Source organism: Marmota flaviventris, chromosome 5 (assembly GCF_047511675.1).
Source record: "Marmota flaviventris isolate mMarFla1 chromosome 5, mMarFla1.hap1, whole genome shotgun sequence".
In the NCBI taxonomy this organism is placed as follows: Eukaryota; Metazoa; Chordata; class Mammalia; order Rodentia; family Sciuridae; genus Marmota; species Marmota flaviventris.
The window spans coordinates 161,503,911-161,522,572 of record NC_092502.1 but is presented as its reverse complement, the minus strand read 5'-3'; the positions used below and the strand labels follow the sequence as shown (position 1 = coordinate 161,522,572).

The window sequence follows — 18,662 nt, the reverse complement described above, 5'->3', positions numbered from 1 at the left end:
CGGTTCGACGAGGTGGTCAGGGCCTGAATTCACCTAGTACTTGCGGCTAGGGTTAGGATTTGTCCTGCTTTTCCTTCTCTTTAGAGGTAACAAAAACAAGACATGGGAGTGGTTGGGACGAAAAGGGTCGCCCAGGAAGACCGGACCGGCGATGCGCATGGCCCCTGGCGGTGACGACCCAGAGCTGGGGCCTGGAAAGCTGCAGCTTGGGCGTCGGGAGCTGCGCAGTCCTGGACGTGGCGGAGAGGCCGGAGCACGAGGGGATGACTGCGTGCTAAGGGGAGCAGCCACTGGAGGCGAAGGCTGCGTCCTGAATGCTGAGGAGCACCGGGTATGGCCACAGGACGCGCGGAGCCTCCGCCGGGGGCAAGCTGTAGTCCTCACTCCGGTTCCCTGGGCTGAGGGACTGCATGGAGCTCTAGGTTACAAATCGCGCATTCTCCTCCTGGACACAGGTCCTTCCGCGACAGCGGGCGCCCGGAGTTACGTCATCGGCGGGTCACCTCCTCCGTGGCTGCAGACTTTAGGTGTCGATGGGAAGCCTGTCACGCGACATGCTGACAGTAAGGGTTTGACGTTTAACAGTGGAAGGAGTGCGTCTCTTAGGCCTCTTCTCTCCTTGACTTTGGCATTGTGGACATCTTCGGCGCCGCATCACGCGGGACCGCCCCCGATTTTACTCAGGCAGTATGTCGGACAGCCCCGCGCCGCGGAGGGGGCGGGGCGGGCCAGGGCGGGGCGGGGTCCTGGCTGGGCCGCGTCGCGCTCAGGGGCCGCGCCGGGTAGCGTTTCTCTCCAGTGCCTGAGGCGGCTCTGGTTCGGAGAGCCTTTAGGCAGCTCTACGGGAACCTCTGTGCACGGATGGACCCGCCCGGACCCGGCGGGAAGCGGCCTGGCAGGCGGCGGCCCGGGCGGCATCAGCAGAGGCAGGACAGGGCCGAGGCCGCGGGTCCCTGAGGCGTGCGTGCCCTCCGGGCCCGGCGGCAGCACCATGATGCCGGGCGAGACCCACTCGGCGGCGCCCGGGACGGCGGCGGACCTCTCGCGGTGTCAGGGCTGTGCCTCCTTGCAGCAGGTGCGTCGCCTCCCCGGGGCGGAGGGCGCGGGCTGCGTGTCAGGGGCTCTCCGGCTCCGCGGCGGGAGCTGCCCCGAGGCCCTCCTCCCGCTCCCCTTCTCGAATGTTTTGGGTACCTTTTGCTTTGCTTTGTTCACACCTGCAACCCAGGACTCACTGACTGGGCTGGTGGGTGGAGGGGGCGGAGTGCGGGTGTGCAGGGCCTACCCAGCCTCAGGGCTCCCCAGGGCGGGCTTTGGTGGGTGAATGACAGGTGAAATGCGGAGGGAATTTACGTCTTGGAGAAGACCTTTGTTCTGACCCCTTCCAAGATTTTGTTGCTTGGAAGCAGATCTTTGGTGACAACGTTTCGAGAGACATGTATTTCAGCCCATACGTGGTTTGTCGTACCTATCTTAGTTGTCGAAGTTAATCATGTTATCAATTAAGTCAGTAACGTGTTAGTTTTCATTGTAGTAAATTAAAGGCATGAAGTTTCTAACAGCGGCCGTGGACTGTTTCTGTGTTGAGTTGCAAAAATCTGGCTTCTGGTCATGGAAGTAACAGAGATAGCGCCAAGTAATTTACAGCGTCCTTCCTAACTGCTGTCAGAGTCTCATTTAAAAGACATGCTGAACCACTGAGGGATGGGGACAGGACAAGTAAAAGTTAGGGTTAGAAAGTAAATACATTGGTGATTAATAAAATTGAAAAGGGGAGTGAATAACTGAGCCAGAAGGGGGGCAGAGACTTTAGGGAGCCTTAGAATGTTATATGTGAGCAAAGAGGTGAGGAAATGAGGTTTGTTGATACCTAGATAGAAAAGCATCTGAGCGGAAGCCTTAGGTGGGAGTCCTGGAGCACAAGCTTGCCTGGTATGCTTGGGAAGAGCAAGAAGCCCAGTGAGGCTGGAGTTGTCTGAATGTCAGAGGCTGATGGGGTCAGAAAGGGAGGAAGGGAAGGGCCCGATTGTGTGGGTCAGATAGAGCATTGTAAGGGTTTGGGCTTCTCTGAATAAGGTAGTGAGTTACTGGAGGTGTTTGCACAGGAGGATAATTGATGTGAGCTATGCTTTTCCGTCATGGATCTCATCTTCCAGCTCCTGTTCATCCCCAGTAGCCCCCATCTTCTTTAAAGTAGCAGCTGTGTTCTTCAGGATGCTTAGGCCAGAAGCTGGATTTCCTTTTTGGTGCCCCTCTTTCCCCTCTCAGCCTGAATCTAGTCCATCAGCTGGTGCTCCTGGGTCATCATCCATCCACTTGTCACCATCTTCATTGCTTCCCCATGATGGTCACCACTCTCATCTGTGACCTGGAGTTTATTGATTAGTCTCTTAAGGAGTCTCCTTCCTTCCTTCCTTCCTTCCATGCCACTGTTGGTTCTCAAAACAGCAATAGGAGAGTCCTGGTAGGTATCTAGGTCTAGGCAGGTGTAAACTTTTTCTCTAAGGGGGAAAACCATAAATTATTATGCTGTGACTAGTTCACAATTGCTCAACTCTGCCTAGAGGTGCAGAAGCAGCCATAGACAACATATAAAAGAATAGATGTGACTGTGTTGCATTGAAACTTTAAAAAACAAAGGGAAAGCCTTAGTTTGCAGACCTCTTTTTTTTTTTTTATTGGTTGTTCAAAACTTTATAAAGCTCATGACATATCATCTTTCATACATTTGATTCAAGTGAGTTATGAACTCCCATTTTTACCCCAAATACAAATGCAGAATCACATCAGTTACACATTCACATTTTTACATAATGCCATATTTGTGACTGTTGTATTCTGCTGCCTTTCCTATCCCCTACCCTTCCCCTCCCCTCCCATCTTCCCTCTCTACCTCATCTGTTGTTGTTCAGTTCTCTCCCTTGTTCCCCCCCACCTTTCCCCTCACAACCTCTTATGTGTGATTTCGTATAACATTGAGGGTTTCCTTCCGTTTCCATGCAATTTCCCTTCTCTCTCCCTTTCCCTCCCACCACTCGTCTCTGTTTAATGTTAATCTTTTCCTCCTGCTCTTCCTCCCTGCTCAGTTCTTAGTTGCTCTCCTTAAATCAAAGAAGACATTTGGCATTTGTTTTTTAGGGATTGGCTAGCTTCACTTAGCATAATCTGCTCTGATGCCATCCATTTCCCTGCAAATTCCATGATTTTGTCATTTTTTTAGTGCTGCATAATACTCCATTGTGTATAAATGCCACATTTTTTTAATCCATTCATTTATTGAAGGGCATCTAGGTTGGTTCCACAGTCTAGCTATTGTGAATTGTGCTGCTATGATCATTGATGTGGCAGTATCCCTATAGTACGCTCTTTTAAGGTCCTCAGGGAATAGTCCGAGAAGGGCGATAGCTGGGTCAAATGGTGGTTCCATTCCCAGCTTTCCCAGGAATCTCCATACTGCTTTCCATATTGGCTGCACCAATTTGCAGTCCCACCAGCAATGTACAAGTGTACCTTTTCCCCACATCCTCGCCAGCACTTATTGTTGTTTGACTTCATAATGGCTGCTAATCTTACTGGAGTGAGATGGTATCTTAGGGTGGTTTTGATTTGCATTTCTCTGACTGCTAGAGATGGTGAGCATTTTTTCATGTACTTATTGATTGATTGTATGTCCTCCTCTGAGAAGTGTCTGTTCAGGTCCTTGGCCCATTTGTTGATTGGGTTATTTGTTATCTTATTGTTTAATTTTTTGAGTTCTTTGTATATTCTGGAAATTAGGGCTCTATCTGAAGTGTGAGGAGTAAAGATTTGTTCCCAGGATGTAGGCTCCCTATTTACTTCTCTTATTGTTTCTTTTGCTGAGAAAAAACTTTTTAGTTTAAGTAAGTCCCATTTGTTTATTCTTGTTATTAACTCTTGGGCTATGGGCGTCCTATTAAGGAATTTGGAGCCCGACCCCACAATATGTAGATCGGAGCCAACTTTTTCTTCTATCAGGCGCAGAGTCTCTGATTTGATATCAAGCTCTTTGATCCATTTTGAGTTAACTTTTGTGCATGGTGAGAGAAGGGGGTTCAGCTTCATTTTGTTGCATATGGATTTCCAGTTTTCCCAGCACCATTTGTTGAAGATGCTATCCTTCCTCCATTGCAAGTTTGCAGACTTCTTTAGATCAGGACACTCTACTACATTTGGGTTTTCTGTTGCCTGGAATTGGAATACCTTTTTAGGGAAAAAGAGTGATCAGTTGTGAATGATGTCTCTGGAATTAGTCTTTAATTTTGTAAAGTAGGGCTGGAAAATGAGTTTCCTGGCAGATCATAGAGAAACTTGAGTGACGACCACCTTGAAGTTTTGTCTGATTTCTGTCAGCATTATGGAGTGGAGGAGGTTTTTCCCTGGTTATCATACCAAAGCAGGACTTGTAGTAGAAATACAGAGAGTGATGTGCAGAATGAATGGGAGGGGTGCAGTAAGTAAGGTAAAGTATTTTACTAATGCATAGTGGTAATAATAAAAGCCTGAGTTAATTGAGGGCTTCTAGGAATAAGAGAAGAAAAATATTGTGAATATGAGAAAGTAGGATGAAAATACCTCTTATATCAGAAGAATGGAAGTTTCAGAAATTAAAATCTTAAGTGACATGAGAACTGTGGTAGAGGAAACCAAGATGGAAGGGATATTGGAAATGTGGGAATGAAGTTTTGAAATAACATCAGGATGGTGATTTTTAGCTATTGTCAGATTTGTTGTTTGTAGAGCAGAGGTACCCTAATACACTAACAAGGAAATAGAGAGCATGCTAGTTGGGCACTGAGTTCATTGTAAACAATTTGTAGGTGGAGTGGAGATGGGAGAATGGGGGAGTATGTTCTGTCATTTAAAAAAACAAAAACAACAACAATAACAAACAAAACAAAACAAAAACAAAGCCCCTGGAGTCAGTGGAGAGGAAAAACAAACAAAAAACACCCAGCTGGCTGCTAAATAGCCTTTGATGAGGTGAGCATGGAATGATGAGAAAGGAGAAACAGATAAAGAGAATTAAATAGTGTTATAGAGGGAATTGAGATGGAAAAGAATGAGAACTGAGAAGAAGGAATTGTATTTGGTTAATTGGTAGGTGGATAATCAGCTTTTAGGAGACATTTCTGATTTGTTGTATGTTACAGCAAGTACTTGGATTAAACTTTTGCATGAAAAACTAAAGATGCAGAGAGAATATATCCTGTTCTGTAAGTGTTTTAATACATTGAAACTTCTTTATTTTACAGAATGTTTACAAGCAAAATACAGGATACTTCTATAGGAGGAACCCATGTCAGTGCTGTGGCTGTGTTCTGATCCATAACATTAAGTTAACAAGTTTCTTCTGAGTTGAGCAGTTGTTTGCTGCACAAAAAAATCTTTCTTTCATGTCTTAATCCATCCTTTCCTTATTTTCTTTAGAAGTTCAACAGATACAGTTACTGCTTTTGCTCAGGTCATTGCTTGATTCAGAAGTGTATAGCTTGACTGCATTTTATACATCCCTTTTTTTTCTTCAGTCTCATAAATCACCTCATCTCTGTTTTCTCACCTCATTGATTATAATGGTTTGTCACTGATCTGGAGCCCAATGTCCATGTGGGTTGCAGTCATAAAAACCAATACAGTGATATGTAAATTAAGCAAGTCTGTTTTTCTTTTTCTGGTGGTACTAGAGATTGGGCTCACTACTACTGACCTACACCCTAACTCTTTTTATTTATTTATTTATTTATTTATTTTTTAAGTTTTGAGACAGGGTTTTGCTACATTGTTGTGGTTGACCTGGAACTTGCTATCCTTCTGCTTCAGCCTCTTAAATTGCTGGGATTACAGATGTGCTCCACTGCCTAGCTAAATTACACAAGTCTTAAGTTAGGTGATTTTAAGTCAGGCTGCTCAACTGGCATAAGTCACTTTATTTTGGTGGAGGAGAGGCCCTTTTTGCCCTACTTCACTGCAAAACAAAGCAATTGGACTTTCTTGGGAATCCAGATGAGAGTTTGAATATGTTCAGCTCATTGAACTAGATGAATTTAGTGAGCTAGGTGTTTGTTCAAGGGACAGACTGATCTTATATATAAACGTGTTGCTGGACTCCCATTGATAATTTCCAGAAGTTTGAACTTCATTATTTGGAACTTGAAACATATTTTCCCCAGATATATTGATTTACAATTCATTCTATGGCAAGGAATCCTTATGAAATTATAATTCATTTATTTATCCACTATTGATGTCTTTACCCCTGGCATGTGTAATGAAATGCAATCATGAGTAGAACAAATATGAGGCTTTACTCTATTTGAGGTTATAGTTGAGACCAAAGCAACCTCACTTATAAGTATGGTGTAAGTTTTGGTGGGAACACAGAAGAGGGCCAACTCTTTGGGCTTATGTGAATTCTGAAGGCCTCATTAGAGGAAGTGAATTCAAATTGAGGTCTGGAAGATGATTTGTAGTTGACCAAGAAGGAAAAGATGGAGGGAGAATCTTGTGGCAGAAGGAACAAGTTGTGCAAAAACTTGTTCAATCAAAAGCTTGAAGGGGAGAAAGTAGTGCGTGATAGATGAGCATGGAGCCAAGGGTGACTGGCATATTTCCTCAAAAGATGAATACTTCAGCATACAGCCTCTGCCCCTTGACATTAGCATCAGTGCAACAGTCCCATCCCATCCATTGGCCCATTCAGATTTTGATTACTGGTTCACGAGTAGCTTTTTCCTTTCTGGTTGATCCTCCTGTCAGGAATGCTATATTTCATTGTCATGGCTCTTTACCATCCTTCGTTTAGTCTTTGTCTTTCATGCTTGTCATAGTTAAATAGTAGAGCCTTGAATTACTCAAGGGACATTGGCAAGGCGTGAGACCATGCCCAGTTTCAATGATTTGCTAGCAGAACTCATAGGAGTCCTTATATAGTTAGACTCATGAATATGGATTATTGTACGGAAAGGAGACAGCAGAATTAGTAAAAGGAAAAGGTATGGAGTGGGGGGTGAAGTATGGGGAGTTGTCCCTTGACTCTCCCAGCAGAGTCAAGGGACAACATGTATAAAAGTGTTAACAGGGAGGCTTGTTAGAAACTCGGTGGCCAAAGTTTTTGTTGGGGACTGATCATGTAGGCACATTCTAAATTCCAGACTCCCAGAAGGAATGCAGGTGTTTAACATAAATCACATTGCACAGTTTAGGCACAGTGAACCACGGTGATTAGTTTGGTGAATAGTGGGAGGGAACCTTTCAGAAATCTAAGCTTCCAAATGTCAGTCAGGACGCACCTTGTGTGCAGGCCTTTCTAAAGGAGAGGGCTCTCAAGCCTATGTGTTAATTCAGCTGCACACCCACTTTGAAACCAGGGGGCTGCTGTGGCCCACTTCTGGATGTGGGGGGAGCTGCAAGCATGTCTTCAGCCTAAAATGTCATTAATGCTGAGGCAGAAACGCCACTGTCCTCACTGTATTGTTGTCCCTTGGTTCATGTAGGGGTTGGTTCCTAGACCCCTCTGAATACCAGAATCACGTCCCTTACATAAAAGCACAGTATTTGCATTTTTCACATGCACACATCCTCTTGTATTGTTTGAATCACCTCTAGATTATTTATGATGCCTAATATAATGTAAATCATTGTTGTACTGTATTATTTAGGGAATAATGGTAAGGAGAAAGTCTGCACATGTTCAGTACAGGTGCATTTTTTTCCCCCCAGATATTTTCTGTGTTTGGTTGAATGCACGGATCAGAACTCATGGATATAGAGGGCTAACTATATTTACACATTTTTCAAGCATATTTACATACTTTTCAAGCAACCTTCCTATCCCATTTTCATTTACATATTTACTCATTATCTACATATGTTAATTTTTTGCCTAGTGTAACTGTTTTTCCAGCATTACTGGCCATCTCTTCTGTGTACCTGCTCAGCTTCTGCTGACTTGCTCCTCTCCAGGGCTGTCCTGCCAACCCCTCCTCACCCTATGTTCAGCCACTGCATCGCTTTCACTTTCCCAAGGGAAGAAGGGATTACTGCAGCAGTACCCACAGTGACATATAGGAGGGTATTGTGTTGCTTGATATTAAATTAGTCTGCTAAAGAAAAGGAGCAAATACAGATTTTTTTTTTTTTTTTTGAGAAAGAGAATGAAATGCTCTGGAAATTGTTTTAGTAAGTTTTATAACTTGAGGAAACCACCCAGAAGGCAAAGAAAAGCAAAACATTAACTAGTTATCAGAAAAAGAAGACAATTAGGAATAATTCTGAACTTTCCTGTAGACAACATAATATGTGTTGAGCATTGCAAAACTCGGAATCTGAAATCTAGAGTTTTGGAGCATTTCATATTTTGGATTTTTACATTAGGAATGCTCACCCTGTAAAGTCTATGCAAATATTCTAAAATCAGAAAAACTTGAAATCTGAAACACTTCTGATCTCAAGCATTTTGGGTAAGGCATCCTCAAAGTGTAGGAGCTTCAGAAGAGGAGAATAGGAGTGCTGAGAGAAAAATAGTAATCAGACCCAGCACCTTCCTGTTTCCTAGAAGAGAGGAGTATTTGGACCTTCATCTCCTTCCATAGAACTTGGGCAATAGTGGGTTCCAGCTGCATGGATGAGTGAGGAGGGAACCTGCATGTCCTCTACCAAGGATTAACCTGCTACATTCCCAGACTCATTGTATTGAAACGTTTGTTTTAACCAACATAAATGACATTTGAATCTGATTAGAAGAGGGGAGGAAAAAGAGGTGCCTTATTAGGATATTGAATTATCGACTGAGTTCAAACAGACATGCAACCAGGTCTTAGGAAATAATGTTAGAGATTAGAATGCTGGAGAATAGTAACAAGAAGTCCTTCCCCCGACATAAGAGTGCTGTTTTGTGGTGTTTTTATTTTTATGAGAGTTATACATGACTGTAGTTTAGAAAGACAACTAGATGCACAGGATTCCTTAAGATAGCCTGTAGCCCACGCATCCCTCCTTTCCAGGAGACACTATTCTCAATTGCTTGCACTATGTATGTTGTATGGTGAACTTTCTTAGTAGTATGGTTGTATTGCTACTTCTTGGTTTTTTTTTTTCTTTCTTTCTTTCAATTTTAGGCATATCTGTTGAATTTCTGACTTTGGAAGGTGAGGGTGGAGCTTTTTCACTACTCCACCCTCTGCCATGCCTGCACATATCCTGCTCCCCATTCTCTCAGCATACTTAGATTTCAGATCAGTATTTGGTTGTGACATTTTTATGACTGCACATTAATGCAGAGGGAAGCTCTGCTGGTGTACATTATTACTTTTTCTGCATGGTTTCTTCTTTTCTCTAATAATTACATCCGTAGTTCAACTTTTTATCTTGAAAATATTAATGCATGCTTATTTTGCGCCAGGGACTAGATTGAATATTTTTTATGGCCCATCCCTTTCAATCCTGATAGCATGCCAACCATTTAACTTCTGCATTTCAGTTTCTCCATCTGCAAAATTGGAGTTAGTACTGAGTCAGGGAGAGGTTAAATAAATTTGTCTAAGGTCACTCAGCTAGAAAGTGGTTATGAAAGAGGAATTTGAATCCATGTGTGTGTGATTCTAGGGCCAGACCTTTCTTTGATGTTTCTAGCCTAGGACTGACATTACTGAATGGCATCTGGAAGCAAGGTGGCGAAGATGAGATAGAATAGTGAAGAATTCAAAAGAGAATGTTGTGGGTGGGGGGAGGCAGAGTCACTTCTGTTCAAAAAAATAATAATTTATATACATCACTCAAAATAACTACATGCACATGCAGTTCTGTGCTAGTCTTGTGTGAATACCGTTTAATGCTTTTATGTCCACTGGCATTTTCTTCCCAAGGAGAAACTTCTTTCCTGCTCTAATCTGGGGCACAGCCGCCTTCCCAGGGCTTCTCTTCATCTCCATCTCTTGCATGAGCTAGCCTTTCCCTTGGCTTCTTCCATTCTTTTGGTGGAGCATGTTCACATCTTTCAGTATCTCCCTGAAGCAAATTTGTGGAGACTATTCAAATTCCCAATATTTATTGTACAGCATTTTAAATTTTCCTTCAAAAATGTGGGCTCACTTTCTAGGCCTCTGGTTCCAGTGTTGCTGTGAAGGCTGAAGCCCTTCCAATTCTAGATTCCTGGTGTGGGACTTGCTTCACTTTTCTTTGGGATTCTTAGAGGCTCATTGCCTTGTCTCTAATGTCTTGACATTCAGTGTTGACATTTCATGGTTTGGATCTTATTTGAATCCATATGCCTAACCCTTTCAATTTGGAGACACCTGGCTTTGGTTTTTCTCTGACTTTTTTTCATTTTCTGTCTGTAACTCTTATTGTTGGGCCTATGGACCTTTATGACACTGGTTAATTATTTTTCTTTTTCTTTCTTCTTTCTCTTGTCTTTGTTTTTGCTTTATATTCTGGGACCTTTTCAATTTTATGGTCAGAGCTTTTTGAGTCTTTAATTTTTGCTTTCCTGGTTTTAATTCAGTGATGACAGTGTTGTCAAAATACAAATTATCATAAGATTTACTCTTTAATGTTAGCAGTGAATGGTTTTAAGTATATTTACAGAATTGTGCAGTCATCACCACTAATTGTAGAATGTTTTCATCTGCTCTCTAAAAGAAATTCTACCAACTGGTGTCCCTTGCCTCCTTCCTTCCTTCAGCTCCTGGCAGCCACCAGTATACTTTCTGTCTCTGTGTGTTTGTCTGTAATGGACAATCATTATAAATGGAATCTTAGAATAAGTGTTCTTTTGTGACTTGCTTTTTTAACTTAGCATAATGTTTTAAAGAATCGTCCCAGTTTTTCATTGTCAAACAGGATTTTATTATATGACTATCTACGTATAACGTTTGTTTATCCATTCATCTCTTGATGGACATTAAGTTTATGTTCACATTTTGACTAGTGTGAATGATGCTGGTATAAATGTTAGTGTTTAAGTTTGATTTGGACTATATTTTCAGCTCCCTTGGGTGTGTATCTGGGAGAATGATTGCTAGATCCTGTGGTAATTGTTTAATGTGGAGTACTGCCAAAGGGTTTCCCACAGCAGCTAAACTATTTTACATTCCCACCAGCAATGTTTGAAAGTTCCAGTTTCTCCACATCTTTACCAACACTGTTATCCTTTTTTAAATTTTAGCCATATTATTGGTTTTCATGTTTGAATTTAAGAGCTCCTCCCCAGTTTGTAAGAGTTCTCAATGTTCTTTAAAAGTAGCTTATAATTTCATGAATATCAGGTTGTATTAATAAATAACTATAAAGTTTTCTGTCCAGTTTTTGTTTACTTCAAGCTGCTTTTTCTTGTTTTGGTCTCCCTCTTTCATATAGAAGCCTTTTGATTTGTGTTCAGAAGTCCTCAATTATTCATGAATGGTTCCTAATAGGCTGGCTGTAAATTGAGTATGTGAGGCTTTTGGACCTTGCACAGTTTTGCAGGATAGTGGCCTGGCCATCTGTTGAGGGAAGAATAGCTAGTGTTAATAACTGCAGATCTTTTCTGAGGGAAAGTGCCCCCTTCTACCTGGAGGACAGAGGACTGTTTGCCTCTGTTCTAGAGCTTACTAGTGATAAACTGGTGGCCAATCTCAGATTAGTGTGCTTAGGTTTACTTAATCCCTCTGCTTTTGGTATGGTACCTCTGCCCCAAGCGTTCATGGTGTCCCAGAGACCTCCTCTTAAAAGCAAGCTTGCTGCTGGATTGTGGAGGAGTTGTTTCCTGAGGCTTGTTGGAGAGTTGGTGATTGGGATTCAATGCTTAACAAAAAGCTCTGATTAAGAGCCCACTTTAATCCAGTGTACTTTGATGGTAACCTGATTGGATCTGCCAAGACCTTATTTCCAGATTAGGTCATTCTGAGGTGGGCAGGACTTCAGTATGTCTTTTGGGAGTGGGGCATTCAACAGCTAACAGATGGTGACTAACAGTTCTCCACTTAACAAAATATTTTTCATGCATGAGAAGTATTCATGCTTTATCTCCTTCTCACACTTTTTGAATAAGGAAGAGGTATCTAAATAATTTTATGAGTTATGCATAATATTATTAGGAATATGAGACATAGTGTAAAAAAAATATAGACATATCATTCTTGAACATATTTGACAAAAACAACCTAACTAGTACAATGGCACATTGAATCTATCAAGATAGTTGGAGTCAGTATAGTATTCTTTTGCTTTTATCCTGGGAAATGCAAGACTACTTCAATGTTAGAAACTATTGTAATTAATCCACTGCAATTAATAAGTGAAAGGAGAAAAATGTACACATTTAAACTAAATAGATACCTATATATTTATTTGCTGAAGTTCAGTACTCAGACATGGTAAAATCTTTTAGCAAACTATCTGTAGAAGTTTTCATGACGTGATCAAAGTAAAAAACCGGGATTAAAGCAAACTTAATTCTAATTTAAGACAAGGATGTGTACATAGTATTCTTCCCTATGCTCACTATTTGGCCTTGTGCTGATGCTTTAGTGAGTTCAGGAAGATGAGGGCAAGCAAATGAGGCATAAGCATGAGTTAAAGGAGGGATAAGACCATTGTTGTAGATGTTGTAATTATTTGTATAAAACATACAAGAAAATTTTCATTATTGCCACAAAAATCACAGTTGTTACTCAGGTAGAGAGCTGGTAAGGCTGCTGGAAACAGAAACAATGGGTGGGGATGGCTCACCTCTGGAGGGTGGCCTGCTGTTAAACATTGCTAGAGTCTGTCTTAGCAATGCACTGTTTGGACTTCATCCTAAAAAAAGTAGAAGAGTCTCATAAAGAAATGCACAAGGAAATCTACTGCATGCTATTGGGAAAGACTTGAAAGTACTAAATGTCCTTTATAGAGACTTGATAAATTGAGGGCATCCAAGTGTGCTTACATGTGCTGCAACCACTTGGAAAGCTAAGAAAATACTATGGGATTATTTCTTGTGTGGAATATGGAAAAGCTAACATGATTGTGTTCTAGAATAAGTTGTTATCCAGGAGTTCATTTGAACAGGGTAACATTTTTTAAGTTTGTAGCAGTAACTTAGAGCCATATTTGTTACTGGTCTGTAAGTTCTAATGTGGATCCTTATGAAATAAGTTTTCACTTACTCTTGGATCCATTGTAATATTCCAACTTGTCTCTCCCATGTTACTTTTTGTAATTTTTTACTTTTTTAAAAATTGTACATCTTTTTGGGTAGTCTTAAATCCTTTCATAAACCATTTAGGGTGAAGAATGATGATCAGTTAATATTTATTGAACTGTGATGCGGTGCACACTGTTAAAGCTTCTTTACAACTACTTTTTTTGTTAAAGGAGTGTTAGTGTTTTGATAAAGATGTTTGAGGGACAGCATGGGCTGGAAACGTGTGTTTACATAATATAAATAGTAGGCTTGCATTTATATGTTTACGTAATATTAAACCAAACATTTGTATTTTCTCATAAATATCATAGATGTTTAAAGTAGTTGAGTGTGATAGAAACCTAAGTAGCTAACTGTAGCTTTTTTCTTTCAGAACTTAAATGAATATGTTGACGCATTGATTACCTTGAAACAAAAAATTATTAATACAGAGTAAGTATATTTGCATACATTTGGCAGAATTTTGTAAGCCTGACAAACTGAAGTACATGGAAGTTTTGGGCCCTGAGGGTTAGGCTATGAGGTACTCATTCTGGTAACATTTCTGTGAGTTCTCTCAGCAACTTGAACCTTTATTTAGTGGCTCACAGGTCTTTTAAACAAAGCTCCTGGGTAAGTAGGAAGTTACTTTTGCTGGATTGGAATTTTTTAAAAGCTGTTTTGTGTTTTCAAAATCATTTTAGCTTTATGCTGAATGTAAAATTTTCTCACAGTATTTTATAGCCATGATTTCAGATTTACTTTTTTAATGCTATAATAGTCTTATGAAATTTAGGCCACAATGCTACTTTGATCAAAGTGATTTTTAATTAAAAGCTCATATTAGTGCAATGCTTTTGAGGTATTTAAGGTAACACATTAGCATACATTGTGTCTGGAAACCCAGAGGAGAGGCAGCTTTGTATGATTTGCAACATGATTTTAACATAGTGTATTTTCTAAATAAAAAGAATAACGTAATTCTTTTCTTTGTTACAGTAATTTGCTAACAGAATACCAGAAGAAATGTGATGATATCCTTTTACTGTTTATTTCTTTTGAATGTTTAGATTTATTTATATATAATAGAGATGTGAAGACTGATCTTTTTAATAGTTATCTTTTGGAAGGCAGAGTTTCCAGGCTCAAATAAAAAGTGTTTCTGATGGGCATAATTGACAGCTAGTCCTTTTAGTTTTAATGCATACTTAAAGTTCTAAGACAAGGAGATTTAGCAGCCTGTTTTGTTTCTATTACTCTGATTTTTTTAAGGTATTATAAGCTTTGTAATACCATTTTTACTGAGGATGTAGCATCTTAGGATATGTTTTGACACTTAGGAATTACTTTCTGAATATTCCTTTTGAATCTGCAAAAAGTATACTTGAGAACATTCAAAATGTTGGGAAAAACTTGTTTAATTATTTTCTGATTAATAGAGAATTAGTGTGTATATCAAAAACCATATAGAAATAATATGATTTTTATATTCATAAGGAAATTCTTGGGCTTAGAGTCAGTTTGTTCAATAAATATTTACAAAACACCTGTAATTTAGTTAGCTCTGGTTAAATATTTTCTTAGCAGACAGAGAAAGGTCTGTATTACTGATCTTTCCACATCTTTGGTGATAACACTTGCCTTGATTTAAGTCTCTCCCATAAAAATACAGAATTTCTCCCATGAAAACAAACATATATGTGCCCATAGAGATCATGATACTTCAACTTTATTTTCCAGGTTGGGACAGATTTCTGCTGTCACAACAATTGAATCTCACGTTATTTTGACAGCAACTTGAGGCCTACTTCAGTATTATTTTTGGCATACTGAATGTAATTGTGATCTCCAATTATTTATTTGTATTCATATCATGATATCTAATTTGTATAATTAGAGCAAGGTAATAGTATTTAGATTTAGTTTTAGTGTTTGAATATTTACATTAAAAATTGGAAGTCACTGAAAATTTCTCATGCTTCATTTTGTGAAACTATTAATTTGTTTAATTACAAATGCATAAAAATCACAAGAGTAATATGTTTGATTTTAAGAGTGGTACAGAAACAATTATCATAACTACTTCTAGATTGCTAAATAGAAAAATAGATGAGCAGCTTCATATGTGTGTATGCTAGTCAGTTTTTCGTTGCTGTGACCAAAATACTTGACAAGAGCAACTTAGAGGAGGATAAGTTTAATTTGCTTTACAACTTAAAAACCCAGTCACACATTTATTATGGCTTTTTTCTATAATTTGCTTCCTTTTGCTACTCACATAGCAACAGATTTTCTCTTTTTTTCCCCCTCAAGATTAGAAAGTTATATTTTTCAATAAGTGGGCTCTGATAAAATCAGCATTATTCAGTGCGTTTTTTTTTTTTTTTTTTTTATTCTGACCATTTTATTGTCTATCATTGCTTCTTTCCAAAGGACAGGAAATACATTGTTTTCATGACTTTTTAAAAAATTTTTTTTCAAAGACTTCTCAACCTTGAGAACCTTAAGATGCAGGAGCTGCAGATGTGTTTTTACAAATATACATACACATGCTATGCTGGGCTGTGAGTAAACAAGGGAGTTGCTAGGAAGTGAAACTTCAAAGAATTATTCTTTGCTGTCTAAGCATATTTACTAGCAAATGAAATTGAGGTTATCAAATTGTCTGAATTGTAAAAATGAAGACCCATGTAGATTTTATAATCTCTCTGTAGCTTTTGTGGATTTTATGTTCTCTTTGTATTTCTTTTCTAATTACTCATTAAGGGTAGTTATGTGATTTTGTGAATTATATAACTCTTGTCTGTTGCTATTATTCTCTGAGTTATTCAAGAAATGAAGGGCAGGTTATTGGGAATTCAGATATATATGGAATATCAAAGTATTTTCTATTTACTGGTTAATGCTTGGTCTTTATTCTTGTAATTTAACTCTAACCAATCAAGTCTTCACAGAGCTGTTTTTTTTAGGGAAATAGGTATTTTGGTAAATAGGAATAACTCAGTAAAAAGACATTACTGTGTTACAAGTAGAAACTTAGATGTTATTTTCTGGGGTTTATGATCTTTCTTGTATGTTCATTGATTATAGATTATTAAAGATAACTGTAAAATGAGTTTTATCTGATACTCACCTCTCCAGGTTAGTATCAGATGATAAAATTCTCAGAGTTTTCTTTAATAAGTTTTACAGCTGCAGTTTGCAAGAAGGTAAGCCAACCTCTTTTCATAGTTGGTGATACCACTTGTTTGAGTGTTTGATTTGGAATAGGTATTTGTAGGCCAGATTTTAAACAGAATCTAACAAAACATACCTAGGATTGATCCTAGGTATAGTATGTTGCTTTATTGCTCATAATAAAAGATTTGCATTTTTCTGCCACATCATTTGAATGGATTTACTTAGGTCTTAAGTTGCAGCCTGGTGTTTCATCTTTTCATTGACTTTTGCTGACTACATTGCAACTGAGATGAAGCTTATTCTCAAATTACTGTTGTCCACATGAATTTCACTTTTTAACATGGTTGTTTATCTAGTGTTATTTTACACAATCTAATTACTTATCTAATTACTTTAGCAATATTTCATGTTCTGTTTACATTTGTCATTTAGAAGAAGGCTCAAGTGTGGTTTTAACCCAAATTCCAAAATAGCCTATCACTTAATTTGAATAAATAGGGATGCATTCAAGATTGGAAGTGCCATGTTTGCAGACAGTTCTTGAACACATTCTCTAGCAGAGAGAAGAGGCTTCCAGGGAGGTCTACTTGTACTTGTTTCCCAAGTTGCTTTTTGATACACTTTTAACAAAAATAGACTGTTATTTCTAAGAAATTAAGCAATATGAAGATCATATTAGTGTAAGTAGGTATAAATGGTAGAAATGTATTTAAAAAGATTATTTTCTTTTTTTTGGTTCCAAGTTAGAAATCTCAGATCATCAGTATAGGTGTTCAGCAATTCACTGCAGATTCTCTTGTGTAATGACATTATTCATTGTTCGTTTTTAGAGAAAATAGTACTTTACATCACCAAGTGGAGCAGATGCTGCAGAAAATTTCTCCTCTGCAGAAGTGTCAGGAAGAACTAGGATCTTTAAAAGCAGAGCTAGAAGAGAAAAAGGTAACTACTATCATTTCCTATAAAAGCCTATTGTCAGTACATTAATTCTGTCACTGTAATTGGTAAAAGGGCACTTTTAATGTGTTATCAAAGCAAATAAAAGTTAATATATCACTGTCCTTAGAGAACACTGAACTGATTGATTAATGGCTTCACAGTGATTACTAGCTCTACAATACTGTGTTAGTTCCTTATGCTTTTTGAGGGGCTCCACTAGAGAAAACTGACAACTGAGTGTTTTTATGTTTGTTTGTTTTTTAATGTGTCCTACGCTAATTCAATTTTTCCCCTAAATGTGAAATAATGTGCAAAAATTTACACTTAAATCATTGTGTGTGACTGAGAAAGTGGGAGAGAATTTGATTTCATCCAGTAGTGCTGGACAGCCCAGGGTAGGACTCAGGGTCTCTGTTTTAGTATGAGTGAAGATGTCCTATAGAGAACTCACTCTCATGGTTCATGAACTAATCAATGTACTAAGCAATGTCTATATATCCTTTTACCACTATTACCTGGTAGTTTGGTTTGGTCCTGATTTTAGATTTCTGTTCTTGTAGTTATGTTTGGTTCTTTGTGGTTTCTCATTGTCTGTGAGCAGTGCATAAAGTGAGAGTCCTTCACTAATATTCACATGCTCTCATAGGTAAGTGTTGAGGTTAGAAGGTACTTCCTGTTTGAAACAGTCTGATACTATTTATGCAATGATTTGAAGTCTTGGAAAAAAACACCTATTTTAGATATAAAACTCTGATAAGGTTATCCTTTCATGGAGTTTATTTTCCTTTTCAAAACCCAGTTTCCTGGAAAACTTTTTTTTTTAATACCTTAAACTTAGGATAATTTTCTGTATAAATATACCTTTTACAAGAACCTTAAAAAAGAATTCATGGCTACTACAGATAAAATTATTGGAAATCCCACAAGTCATATGGTTTACATGAGACAGATTGTTACCACCCTGGAGTATTCTCCCCTTTCCAACCCATGGCTCTTGTGTGAGAGTATTTGTGCCTTCTGGTCTTTCTTACGTGGTGCTCTTTCACTAGAGACATGTAGCTATCTGAGCTCTTATGTACTTGAATGATACATATTTATTTACTGTTTTTTGTAAAAATTCTTCATTCAACTATGCAGTGAAAGTTGAACAGAAACAGTTGCAGTGTTCAATTATGTCTATCTGTGATTATAAAACCTATGTCTGAGAGGGAACCTTGGAGTCAGACCTCAATAATAAAACTCTTAATTACTCTCTGTGACTTTAAAAAAATAAATTCCCCTCAAGCCCTCAGACTCATTTGAAAAAGGCCTCTAGAGCTGGTGCGATAGAGAAATATATATATAAATATATATATATGTATATAAATGTCACCCTCAATTACAG

At 38.8% G+C, this 18,662-nt stretch overlaps 1 protein-coding gene across 1 annotated transcript in view; it reads left to right on the top strand.

The window, feature by feature from the left end:
• The first annotated feature begins 771 nt into the window (after positions 1-771).
• Ice1 (interactor of little elongation complex ELL subunit 1) overlaps positions 772-18,662 on the top strand; it is a 56,318-nt gene continuing 38,427 nt past the window's right edge. The window contains exons 1-5 of the mRNA XM_027943900.2: positions 772-1,075; positions 13,554-13,612; positions 14,159-14,193; positions 16,350-16,368; positions 17,170-17,281. Coding sequence (XP_027799701.2) covers positions 992-1,075; positions 13,554-13,612; positions 14,159-14,193; positions 16,350-16,368; positions 17,170-17,281 — 309 coding nt within the window. The 5' untranslated portion in view covers positions 772-991. The remainder of the gene's footprint in view (positions 1,076-13,553; positions 13,613-14,158; positions 14,194-16,349; positions 16,369-17,169; positions 17,282-18,662) is intronic.